The sequence below is a fragment of the Oryctolagus cuniculus genome, chromosome 13, assembly GCF_051225735.1.
Source record: "Oryctolagus cuniculus isolate XC-2025 breed Fujian yellow rabbit chromosome 13, ASM5122573v1, whole genome shotgun sequence".
NCBI lineage: Eukaryota > Metazoa > Chordata > Mammalia > Lagomorpha > Leporidae > Oryctolagus > Oryctolagus cuniculus.
Genome location: NC_142879.1, coordinates 57,780,229 through 57,793,484, shown reverse-complemented (window position 1 = coordinate 57,793,484; position 13,256 = coordinate 57,780,229). Strand labels below are relative to the sequence as shown.

At 45.2% G+C, this 13,256-nt stretch overlaps 1 protein-coding gene across 1 annotated transcript in view; it reads right to left on the bottom strand.

The window, feature by feature from the left end:
- Positions 1-12,734, bottom strand: part of LOC149122611 (formin-2-like) — a 42,214-nt gene extending 29,480 nt beyond the window's left edge. The window contains exons 1-2 of the mRNA XM_089312298.1: positions 12,644-12,734; positions 8,377-8,543 (exon numbers count right to left, since the gene is read on the bottom strand). Coding sequence (XP_089168424.1) covers positions 8,377-8,543; positions 12,644-12,695 — 219 coding nt within the window. The 5' untranslated portion in view covers positions 12,696-12,734. The remainder of the gene's footprint in view (positions 1-8,376; positions 8,544-12,643) is intronic.
- Between the last annotated feature and the right edge of the window lie 522 nt (positions 12,735-13,256).

Sequence of the window (13,256 nt, the reverse complement as noted above, 5' to 3'; positions counted from 1 at the left end):
GCACTGAATTTGGCAATGATTTCTTGAATATGACAAGATCACAGGCAACAAAAGCAAAAAGTGATACATTAAGAACTTCTGTGCATTAAAGGACATCCTCTAAAGAGTGAAAAAGTAACCTATGCAGTAGGAGAAAATACTTATAAGTCATATCTGATAAGAATTTAATATTTAGAATTTTTGAAGAGCCCACACAAGTCAACAACAAAAAAACAAATACCCAGTTCAAAAATGGGCAAAGACCTTCAACAGATGTTGTTCCAAAGAAGATACAGAAATGACCAACAAGCACAAGAAAAGGCACTCAGTATCATTCATCATACCATTTCACATCCTTTAGGATGGCTGCCACAAAAAAGTAGTAAGTGCTGGGGCTGGCGTTGTGACAAAGCGGACTAAGCAGCCACTTGTGCTGTCCCAGCAGCTCCGCTGTCAAGCCAGTTGCTTGCTTGCTTTTTAAGATTTATTCATTTATTTGAAAGTCAGAGTTACAAAAAGAAAGACAAAGAGCTCTTCCATCTGCTGGTTCACTCACCAAATGGCCACAATGGCAAGGGTTGGGCCAGGCCAAAGCCAGAAGCCAGAAGCCATAGTGCCAGCGTTTAATCCAGCTTTCTGCTAATGTGTCTGTGAAAGCAGCAGAAAACAGCCCAAATAATTGGGCCCCTGCCACCCACAAGCAAGGTCCAAATGGAAATCTGGGCTACTGGCTTCAGCCTGACCCAGCCCTGGCCATTGTGGACATTTGGGGAGTGAAGTAGTGAATGAAAGAAGTCTCTTCTTCTCCTTGTCACTCAGCCTTTCAAATGAACAAACAATCCTTAAAAATGAAGAATATCAAGCTGGTGCCGTGGCTCAACAGGCTAATCCTCCGCCTAGTGGCGCCAGCACATCGGGTTCTAGTCCCAGTCGGGATGCCGGATTCTGTCCTGGTTGCCCCTCTTCCAGGCCAGCTCTCTGCTGTGGCCAGGGAGTGCAGTGGAGGATGGCCCAAGTAGTTGGGCCCTGCACCCCATGGGAGACCAGGAGAAGCACCTGGTTCCTGCCTTCGGATCAGCGCGGTGCGCCGGCCGCAGCGTGCCAGCCACGGCAGCCATTGGACGGTGAACCAATGGCAAAAGGAAGACCTTTCTCTTTGTCTCTCTCTCTCACTGTCCACTCTGCCTGTCAAAAAATAAAAAAAAATAAAAAACGTAAGATGTTAAATGCTGTGTGCATTCTGCCATAAACAATCTCTTAATATTTTTTAAAAAACAGTGAATTTCCCAGTTGTTGGAGAATAGTTAAGTTAACCTATTCAAAGGTTATACATGATTAACTTGATTTAGGTCATTTAACAGGTGACATGGACATGGCTGTGGTTTAAGAAAGCATTGACATGCAGCTACCTTTCTAACATCTTTCACCCTGCAGTTAGTGGCAAAAATACCTTTTTTAGTAACATTTAGTAACTGACTAAATCCACACACCAGAAAATCTACCCAAAAAACCTATTTTAAATCTTCGCAGTCATTGCCTCCTAACATTTTCTAGTAGAGCAGAATCAAGCAGCCACAACACCACAGTACCATGAAGGGCAAACAGGGTCTCCACCTGAGGTAGCACCTCAGCCATCACTATTTGTGTGAACTGAAACAAATTACCTTAAAAACTCCCACATTTGGATTTCTCATTTGTAAAATACAATGCACGTAACATGGTTAATACAAAGCTTGGGCCTCGAGGATCTCCAGGAGAAGGTAGGGGCAAAAAAGTGGGCTGCGGTGTTCGACAGTCTCCAAACCTGGCCCCACAACCAATGACAAAGAGCCATCAACCTAAAAACAATCTCTCAGCCTCCAAGCTGTCTCCACACAAAAGAGGCTGCACCAACAGTCAAGAGAATCAACTGTCACTTTGGTGATGTCACCATTCACCAAAATATAAAGTATACTAGAAGCACTCTATAAAACCTCAGAAAAAAATAACTAAATAAACGCTGGGTTGGTTCTCCAGTCTCTCAACCACACCACAGGGTCCTAACACATTCTCGTGTCATGACGGTAAGCCTCTGGTTTGTGGCGTGACTCTGCCAGCAGAAATGAGCAAGGCATAAGTGTTCTTCACGGGTCCACAGTGTCTACAGGATCAAATCCCAGCTCTGCACCTTGACTTGGCATCATTTGAATTTCCCTATGTTCTTCCCACCCACCTGCCCAAATTCACCTCTGTTTCCTCAGAGGAGCATCACGCCACTTAAATGACCTTCCTAGTGTCCGCCATCCCTCACCTAAACTCTCTGCAACTCACAGTCTCATCAATCATTAAAAATCTAGTTGGAGGCCAGCACTGTGGCATAATGGGAAAGCCACCTTCTGCAGAGCCATCATCCCAAATGGGCACCGCTTCAAGTCCCAGCTGCTCCACGTCTGACCCAGCTCTCTGCTAATGGCCTGGGAAAGCAGAAGATAGCCCAAGGGCTTGGGTCCCTGCACCCACATGGGTTACCCAAAAGAAGCTCCTGGCTCCTGACTTCAGATAGGCCCAGATCCAGCCATTTCGGCCATTTGGGGAGTGAACCTGAGGATGGAAGATCTCTCTCTGTAACTCTGACTTTCAAATGAATAAATAACCTTAAAAAAAAAACCACCTCTAGTTGATGTTCCGCCTCACCTGGAACACTCCCAAATCAGAAAGCCAACTCAATAGGCCTGCTATCCAGAATGGTGAGTACCTATCATCTTTCCTCAGGTTCACTGAAAATTCCTGCAGGATGAGAAGGATGTACACAGGACCTGCAAGTCCCCACTAGCTCTTGATATTACAGGGATGACTGCATAAAAGTCACTTAATGCCTATTGAATTAACACATTTCTCCCATAAAAAGAAAATATATGACTTGTTCATATGGGCAGTGACTTAATCTAGTAACACCATTTTCTTCATTTGTTTACTAAGGTATCAAAAGAGTGCTTTGTGGGTATCATATAGAAAAAACAAAATATCACATTATCTGTTAGATCTAAATCCATGGGTACCATATAATATAAAGAAAAATATGAAGTAAACAAAACCAGAATTTACGCATTGATCTACCCTAGGAAAACATCCTAACTCTTCAGAGCTTCAATGTTGTCATCAATAAGTCAGGAAGAATGCCTGCCCTTATTTTGTTGTAGAGGAATTGCATGAAAGACAGGGTAATGAAAACTACATGGTGGGCCAGAGCTGTGGCTCACTTGGCTAATCCTCCACCTGCAGTTCGGCACCCTGGTTCTAGTTCCGGTTGGGGTGCCACATTCTGTCCCTCTTCCAGTCCAGCTCTCTGCTGTGGCCTGGAAGTGATGTAGAGGATAGTTGGGTCCCTGCACCCACACGGGAGACCAGGAGGAAGCACCTGGCTCCTGGTTTCGGTTCGGCACAGCGCGCCGGCTGTGGCGGCCATTTGGGGGGTGAACCAACGGAAGGAAGACCTTTCTCTCTGTCTCTCTCTCACTGTCTAACTCTGCCTGTCAAAAAAAAAAAGTGTTTTTCAGGGCAATTCAAAATCATCAAAATCATCAACAACATCTCTACAGAGAAGCATCCAATGTTGTCTGTTGTGGATATAACTAGAAGTAGTTGAGTAAACCAAGTTTTCTTGGCATTTGTGCTGATTGTCACTAGTTTCGCACTCAATTAACTACTGCCCTGTGGCATTTCCTCAAACACCCATAAATGTCTTTTTCAGTGTGGTGATTCTGTGTTAACATTCCAAGACTGCACTTGTTATTCTCCCAAATACGGTCTTTAGGTTCCTGACTACCAATTACCATATGTTGCATACCCTGGTTTCCCAAAGGACTTTTTTTTTTTGACAAAGGCAGAGTTGACAGTGAGAAAGAGAGAGAAAGGTCTTCCTTTGCCGTTGGTTCACCCTCCAATGGCCACCGCGGCCAGCACGCTGCGGCCGGCACACCGTGCTGATTCGATGGCATGAGCCAGGTAATTCTCCTGGTCTCCCATGGGGTGCAGGGACAAAGGACTTGGTCCATCCTCCACCTTGCGGCGCCGGCACACCGGGTTCTAGTCCCGTTCAGGGCACCGGATTCTGTCCCGGTTGCCCCTCTTCCAGGTCAGCTCTCTGCTGTGGCCAGGGAGTGCAGTGGTGGCCATTGGAGGGTGAACCAATGGGAAAGGAAGACCTTTCTCCCTGTCTCTCTTTCTCACTGTCCACTCTGCCTGTTAAAAAAATAAAAATTAAAAAAAAATATTAAAAAAAATAGTCTATCTGAAGTTGACCTGAGGGACATCCTTGTTTGAGTGGCATGGGGGCTATGATATTGGGATACGGAGATATTGGGAAGGAAATGAAATCAGAGCACAGAACCTGTCTCTGCATTGCAGTATTTACATGATTTCCATTTGTTTTCCAACTTTCAGAATACATATGAAGATAAACCATCCATCTTCAAAGTATACCCTAAAGATAAAAGTGTCTGTAGAAGAGGCAGACAAGGCTCAGACTGGATGCAGACAGAGGTAGAGGCATCAAAAGCCTAATTTTATAAGGTGGATAGGATGGCAAGAAATCTCATCTGAAGTTGATGGAACAACAGCCAAAATTATAAGCATATTTGTTAAAGTTCAAAGAATTACCGAAGCAGAACTAGAAACATCCATGTTAACTACATGGGAAGAAATATAAGTGAGCTAAAAATCCTTACCTGTGACAGACAGTAGGAATAGCAATGTTGAAAACAACATCAGAGAATGTAAAGTACCCCAAGTCATCAGAGCTAAACAAAGCAGGGAGAATCACTCTGGGGCAGAGTCGGAGAGTGAGAGGTCTGGGGTGAGGTACAGGGCCTGTTGCTTGTCAAGCTGACTGCTCTTCAACCAAGTGAACACAGAACTTAAGGACTGGAAAAAGAAAAACACACCAAAGGCAAAAGGCGATTGTGAAGACACTAACAGAGAATCTGTAAAGCTGTGTTTGTGGTTACCCATATTAGAATGGAAATGAAAAAGAGAGAATGAGACAAAGCCATTAGACCCTTAAGAAGAAGAACAATATTTATGTCTGTTTGATGAGAGCCGGTACCAGTCCTTTTAATAGCTACAATAATTTTAAGTTTCATTGCCCTAATTTGGATTTGGTAACGCAGTCAACATCATTCCACTCAGCAAAAGACAAAAGCTAATGTGTTCCAGGTATTATACCACATGTTAATGTTCAAAATAAATAGTTTTATTTAATATAGGTTTATATCTATGAGCACCAGTCTGTCCTTACAACATTTCCATCTCAGTAATGACATGATCACCAGCTACTTCAAACCAAATACCAGGAAATCACCCTGATTTCCTCTTTTTCCCTTGTTCCAGGCATCACCCACCAAGGGTCCCACCAGCTTCTATCTCCAGGATCTTTCCCAACCCACTGACTCCTCCACCCACCCCCCTATAATCCCCCCTGCCAAGCATCTGCCACATCCCTCACTCAGCTACTGCAGCAGCCCTCCTGGTGTCACTGCTTCAGCTGCTGTCCTCTGTTATCCGAATGCCAGGCTGAGTGATCCATGTACACGGAAAATATGCTCTTCCCCTGCTCAAAATCTCCCCCACGCTCCCATTTTAGAATAAAAACCATCTCATTACTCCCACGGCTTTCAAGATCCTGGCCACTCTGGTTCATGAGACCTTCCTGTCCTCGTGCCACTAAGCCTCAGCTCCACAGGCCCTGAGGCAATGTCTTGTATAGATCATGCTTATGTCCCTACAATGAACTCTGTCCTTGCCCCCCGGAGCTGCCTGGAATGACCTTCATTCAGACCTCACCTCACAGGCCCTTAGAGAGGGATCTTACCTCACCTCATCCATTCTATTACATTATTCAAGTGTATTTCCTGCATTGACCCTCTAAGAATCTGATGAAAATTAATATTCCTGTGCTTTTATTTTACTTGTTTGCTTATTTATTTTTCTGCCTCATCCCACCATGAATATGATTTATACTTCAGAAGAACAGAAATCTTATTTATTTGGCTAACTAACACATATCAAAAATCTAAAATATTTCCTGGCTTATAAAATGGATTTGGAAAATATTTGTGGGTGAGTTAACCTCAACACTCGAGGCTATCTTTACCTTTTAAAGTTCTTGAAACCTTAATCGAGTTAAAATGTGAGAGAAAATATAAAGTCCTTTCATATTTTCTAAAGTACATTATAAAGAAAAAGGTTAAGCCCTCAATGTATATAGAAAATGTTAGGCTAACATCCAAAGGGTTCAGTGAAGTAGGCTCATTCGTAACATGCATCATGAAGATCCTCACACGTCTACACTGCTCCAATCACAAGTGTAAACAGGGAGAAGAGAAAGTAGGGGGAGAGGATGCTTTTAGGGAAGGGAACAAAGGCAAAAGTCAGGGGTGGGAAGGGTGCCAGTGATGAGCTGATTCCCACAGGGTGCTCTGGCTTGAAGGACACAGTTCTCAAGAGAATTGTTGCTTAGAAATGCTCCCCATAGCTATCTTCTGGAAACCAACAGGGAGACTCAGTTCTCTCCCTATGGACAACCATATTTCTTCCCATCCTCCACTGATACCTTAGTCCTCCCTAATCCTCTTATTATTACCCCTTCTAGGTGTTGACGAAAACCCTGACCATGTATCCAGTAAGTGCATGACTGTACAACTGAACAGCAGTTTAAGAATACAGAGTAACATTTCTTTCAAGAGCCCTCTAATTTCTTGTTTTGTATTCAGTTGAGTAGAGAGAATAAAGAAGTAGTACAGAGTCAATGAATAAAGCAAGAATAACAAGCAACCACAACAAGAAGAGAGAGAGAGAAATTCCTCATTTTGAGGGATTCTGTTTATTTGTGTTTGCTTTTCACGCTGTGCCCTTCAAAACACCAGGACTGGGAAAACTTAATTCTCCCGAACACCAGCTTGAAAAGAGGTGAAGGATAAGAGGCAATCTGGTGGTAGACTGAAGGACAGAAAGAGTGAGAGACGAGTGGTATGACTCTGTTCTCAGTTTATTACAATGCCAAGTGAATGACCAATAAGATGGTTTATGTCTGAATTATAACAAAGAAAAATGAAATAATGAGGGGATAGTCTTAATCACAAAGCAAGTGCTATATATAGCAAGTGTTTGCCTAGTATAATTCCAGAAAACACCTCACTAATCCTTAATTCACCATAGTCTGAGGTTCTGACTCTACAACACCACAGACTTCTTACAGAGGAGAAGAAAAAAATTAGTATTATTCTATTCTTCTAATAGAAGGAAAAGATCTACCTAGCTGTCAATGGCTACTAACTTATCATATTTTTAATTTCAGCAGGAAAATTTTCAATTAAAAACTCAGAAGAAGGAATTCTTCACAAGTCACAGCACAATCCAAAAAATTTTCTTTCAGATGCAAAGTATCAAAAAGATTTCGGACTACACCATGCCATTTATATGTCTAAAACTAAAGGGAGAAGAAGGATGTAATGGATAAGGATGAGGAAGGAAAAAATCCAAATATAGGCACTCAGTTATTCACTACCACATCCTGATCTCAGCCAGCATTCATTCTCATTGTTTTCAGAATGCATTATTATTTCACTCTTTGAACCACAGCGTATCTATTGAAGAGGGAAGAGGATAAGAGCAGAGGAAAACAGTTGGCAACAGAGGAACAAATGTCATGATCTCACAGCAATGAGAACCTGTTACTCTCTAATACATACCTACTCTGAGCCCCACACAAGTGAGCCACCAGCCCTTCAATTTTCTTACGAGTACTGCATATAGGGAATTCTTACACATCTGGGTTTCAGATGCATATTCATCACAACCAATGTCACCCATGTCCCACATACCTGAGAAAGATTAGCAACACTCTGGTTTGGGCATGACAATGCAGCTGTGCTGAATACGCCTTTCAAGTTACAGTTCTGCACTATGAACTCTCTTAGTGAATGGGAGCTGGGGGAGAGGTCAGACTGTGCTGCTCATGTTGACATTCTGTATATAAATGAGAGAGGAATGCATGGAAATAGCATCCTGGGGCCCATGGAAACCTGCAGCCCACTGGGAGACATACTTTGCCCTGTGGAACTGCTTCTGAAGGGATGCCCATGACCAGTATAGTCAGAAATACTGATTTAAAAGCACCTTTAAATAACTGCTGATGGAAGCAGGCTAGAAAATTGGTGTGTCGCCATCCGTTAATACAAGGAGTTTTGGCAAATAAACAATACTCTAGTCATAAAGGAACGTGAGCTGTGGAGCTGCAGAGGGGTGGAACACTTGTATCCATGTTCTTTTCAAATTATAGGGTGATCACACAAATGCACATCACAGCTCCTATTTCAACTGCAATCCAGTTCTCGGACAGAAGTGAATTCTTCTACTTACATCAAACGGAGCTGAACTCGATTGGGCATTCTGATTACATGGTTCCCTGAAGCAGTCACTGAAAGGAAGTAGGAGACCCATGGCAATGATCCGTGAGCAAAACTTCTCTGCTTCTTCTGGAGGCCCGTTCTCCTGCTGGCTGAATAGCTTCTCCAACAGAGTCCTCCCTGCGGATGAAATACACTCATTAGGAGGGAGGCTGGCGGTTCACCCAGCTGAGAAGCCTCCCAGAGGAGACAGACCAGGTACACAGTCAGTGAGCAACATCATTTCCAAGGCTACAGCCCTGGGCAGTAAGGCGCCTCTCAAACTCAGAAACACTCTGCAGTCAGCGTCCACGGACACCATGCATGAAATGGCAGATCAGGTTCACTCGCCCATTCCCCAAATATCTTCAGCCTCCATCCAAAGGGAATGAGCCAAGTCGTGGGCTGCACATCTCCCATCTGAATGAAGAAGCCCCCACCTTAGGGATTCCATTGGCAATCTTCCTCCTGCTCTGGTTACCCTGCAGATGGTTCTCTAAGGAAGCAGTCAGTAACCCAAGTGCCACCATGTGGGCCTGGAAATGTCAGTGGCTGACATTCGTGGTGCCAGGCACGGTGCTGGGGGGGGGGGGCAGGAATGAAGAAAAGGAGGCCCTGAGAATGAAAGGGAGGTGGTGTGCAGGAAACAGTTGCGCTGAAGGAGAAAGAAAGATACACAAAATTGTCTCAGATATTCCTATGAAACATCAGTCTAAGGTAGGCCCAAGCTTCTCCTTGTTTCCCTAAAAGAGACAAGAGACACACACTGGGAAGACACTGACAGAGGACCTGGGTCTACCTGCGCCAGGGTTCTCCATCTCAGCCCTATCTTCGAATCACCTGAGAACAGGACCTGGGAAGCAGTACTTTCTTAGTCCCCAGTTGGTCCTCACGTTAGCCAGAGGTAGAGGACAGGTCCGGTCCCAAAAGTATTTTTGACACTAGAAGCTCCCTTGCCTTAAGCAAACTGTAAGCACATCTCCGTAAAAATTAAGAGTGGAAATGGGAGAGGGAAGAGGAGGGTTGGAGCGTGGGTGGGAGGGAAGAAAGTATCACTATGTTCTTAAATCTGTTTCATGAAATATATGAAACTTGTATATCTTAAATTAAAAAAAAAATCTCTAGGGTCCCTTTCACAGCAACCGTCTCCTCACTGTCAGCCCTGCTGCTGCCCATCCTCCAGCCCCTCTAGTTAGCAGATCCATTCTTTAAATTTAGATCAAAATCACCTGTCCTGAAAAGTCTTCAGTGACCTTCTTCCACACCCTTCTGGAACTCTTTATGGCTTCTTTATGAAATTAACCACTTTAATTAAGTGCTTTGCAGTCATATGTTTAGTGCCTACCTCCCTCACTAAATCATAAACTCTCTGACAGCCAGCATTTAGCTTGCAACTGTACTCACACATAGAAAGCATTGGTGAATACTTGTAGGGTTTCTCCTCTAATACAACAGTACGATTCTGTGACTCCGATGAATTCACATCATGGTGGGAACTGGAAGTGAAGTACCAGTCTCTACCAATTTTTTTTTCTGTAAAAGGCCAAACAGTAAATATTCCTAGCTTAGAGAGCCATAAAAGGTCTCTGTTGCATATAATTGGTTGGATTTAGGCATCATTTTTTAACAACTTTGTAAATAAATATAACAATAATTTTCCCTTAGAGCCCAAGCAAAACAAAATGCATACCCATACTTCAGTTACAACAACTAAATTTCAAAAAAAAAAAAAAATAAATGTGCAGTTCCGACAATAGTCATGTGATTTCTGTACCTCTTGGTGTTTCTGACTGTAAAGCAAAACTAATCACAAGATCTCTGGTATTGGCAGTGACAATGAGAAAAGAGGCCTTTCTACCTGCTCCATTCCTTCAGGGCACCAGTCAACATTCTTTGGTCTCCCAGGACATACTGTAAGGATAAATAAGGATTTTTTTTCCCTATAGAAGTTAAGTGTGCCTGTACATAACTGGAACTAAATACCTAGGAAATCATCCCCTTCAGTTCTCAAGTGATAGATTATCTTTTTTTTAATCTTTTTTTTTTTTGACAGGCAGAGTTAGACAGTGAGAGTGAGAGTGAGAGAGAGAGAGAGAGAGAGAGAGAGAGAGAAAGGTCTTCCTTCAATTGGTTCAACCCCCCAAATGGCCGCCACGGCTGGCACACTGCGCCGATCCAAAGCCAGGAGCCAGGTGCTTCCTCCTGGTCTCCCAAACGGGAGCAGGGCCCAAGCATTTGGGCCATCCTCCACTGCCTTCCCAGGTCACAGCAGAGAGCCGCACTGAAAGAGCAGCAGCTGGGACTAGAACCCAGCCCCGATATGGGATGCCGGCACCACAGGCAGAGGATTAGCAAAGTGAGCCAGGGCACCAGCCCCCTGGGGAAGTTGTTGTGCTGGAACACTATTCCTTAGGACAGATGAGGACTCACCTCCTCCTTCATTTCTTTTCTTTTCTTTTTTTTATAGGCAGAGTGGAAAGTGAGAGAGAGAGAGAGAGAGAGAGAGAGAGAGAGAGAGAGAGAGACAGAGGGAAAGGTCTTCCTTTGCCATTGGTTCACCCTCCAATGGCCGCAGCGGCCAGCGCGCTGCAGCCAGCGCACTGCGTTGATCCAAAGGCAGGAGCCAGGTGCTTCTCCTGGTCTCCCATGTGGGTGCAGGGCCCAAGCACTTGGGCCATCCTCCACTGCACTCCCTGGCCACAGCAGAGAGCTGGCCTGGAAGAGGGGCAACCAGGACAGAATCCAGCACCCCGACCAGGACTGGAACCGAGTGTGCCGGCGCTGCTAGGTGGAGGATTAGCCTATTGAGCCACAGCGCCGGCCCTCCTTCATTTCATTCAGACCTCCACTCAGCCATTAGTTCCACCGAGAGAAATTCTTGACCACCCTTCCTAAAACAGCACAACCCCGGGTCCAGCGCTGTGGTGCCACAGCTTAAAGCCTGCAGCACCAGCATCCCATATGGGTGCTGGTTCAAGTCCTGGCTGCTCCACTTCCAATCCAGCTCCCTGCTAATGGTCTGGGAAAGCAGAAGATAGCTCAAGTGCTTGTGCCCACTGTCACCCACATGGGAGACCTGGAAGTGCTTGGCTCCTGGCTTCATATAGGCTCAGCTCCAGCTGTTGCAGCCATTTGAGGAGTGAACCAATGGAAGGAAGTCTCTTCTCTCTCTCTCTCTCTTCCCCTCCCTCCATCTGTAACTCTTTTAAAGAAATAAAAGCAATCTTTCAAAAAAATAGCACATCCTCTCTCTCATTTTGCCATTATCCACCTTACTCATTCTTAAAACCCAGCCCTTGAATGTAAGCTGGTCTGTGGTCTGTCTTCTGGTGGAATATAAACACCCTTTTATCAGATTCTATTGGTTGGCTACCACATTCTGCCCAGGACTTCAAGGAATGTCTGGCAATGAGTAAAATCAGTTAAATTTTCTATGACTGATAAATTAAAAGCTTCAGAAGACAATTTGGACACAGGTGTCAATGATTTTTTTTTTTTTACAGGTAGAGTGGAGGACAGTGAGAGAGAGAGAGACAGAGAGAAAGGTCTTCCTTTTTGCTGTTGGTTCACCCTCCAATGGCCGCCATGGCTGGCGCGCTGTGGCCGGCGCACCGCGCTGATCCGAAGGCAGGAGCCAGGTGCTTCTCCTGGTCTCCCATGGGGTGCAGGGCCCAAGCACTTGGGCCATCCTCCACTGCACTCCCTGGCCACAGCAGAGAGCTGGCCTGGAAGAGGGGCAACCGGGACAGAATCCGGTGCCCTGACCCGGACTAGAACCCGGTGTGCCGGTGCCGCTAGGTGAGGATTAGCCTAGTAAGCTGCTGTGCCGGCTGTCGATCTTAAAAACCTTCATCCCGGACCTGCGGCAAGATGGTGGAATAGGAAGGAAGCACACTGATAGTCCGGGGAGAGACAGTTTAATAAAAGTGGAGATACTGCAGGTTCAAGGAAGAGTAGGGGAAGAAACAGCAGAAGAAACTCTTCCGAAACTAGTGATTCACAGCGGACCTGCGTGGAGAGCCTGGGAGCCCACTGTTCGGGACACCAGCGGCAGACTCAAACACCAGCGCTGGAACGCGAGGTGAGCCGAACCTCAATAGCCCGAGACACAGGCAGGCAAGCAGAAAGAGGAGACTAGAGGGAACGACCCTGAGGGGAAAAGTTCACCAGGCTAACTAGAAGAGAGAGAGAGAGAAAAAAAAGTGACCGATACGGACACGGGTTTCTCTCTTTCCGCTCACCTCTCAAAGGCGAGCAAGACAAAGAGCAGGCGCCATCTTGGACATACGTCATAAGCAGAGCGACCTCAGGTCTGCACCGGCCCTGAGCCTAGCAGAAAAACCTGACTCTGGGCGGGATGAATTAACAGGAGATTAGGACCTAGTGAATCTGTGGTGCTACTGAACCGAGACTGTGAAAAAAGAGACGGTGGGGGAGAGAACTCACGGAATTCACGTGAGTACTCTCCAGAGACGCTACAATTCTGTAACTTTGGAAACCCATTGGGAGACTGAAAGAGAATTTGAGCCCACTCAGAGGGCAGAACAGATTCCCTGTGGGGTCCTTGGGAAAGAGCTTCCGATCTCTGGCTCCTGTGGGTATATCATTTGCCTGCTAAATACCTCCAACTTCGTTCAGCTGTGTGGAATTATTTCCCTTTTGAATCAAAAAAAAAAAAAAAGAAAGAAAGAGAGAGAGAGAGATCTACCATGCCTAACCTGGGAGTGTCACCTTTGGCACACCAAACAGAGCTCTCAGGCCACACCCATCTCAAGCCTCTAAGGCTCCATCAAAAACAGACAGTCCACTTAATCTAGAGTCATAGTATAACAAGAAAAAGCACCACAGTGAAAA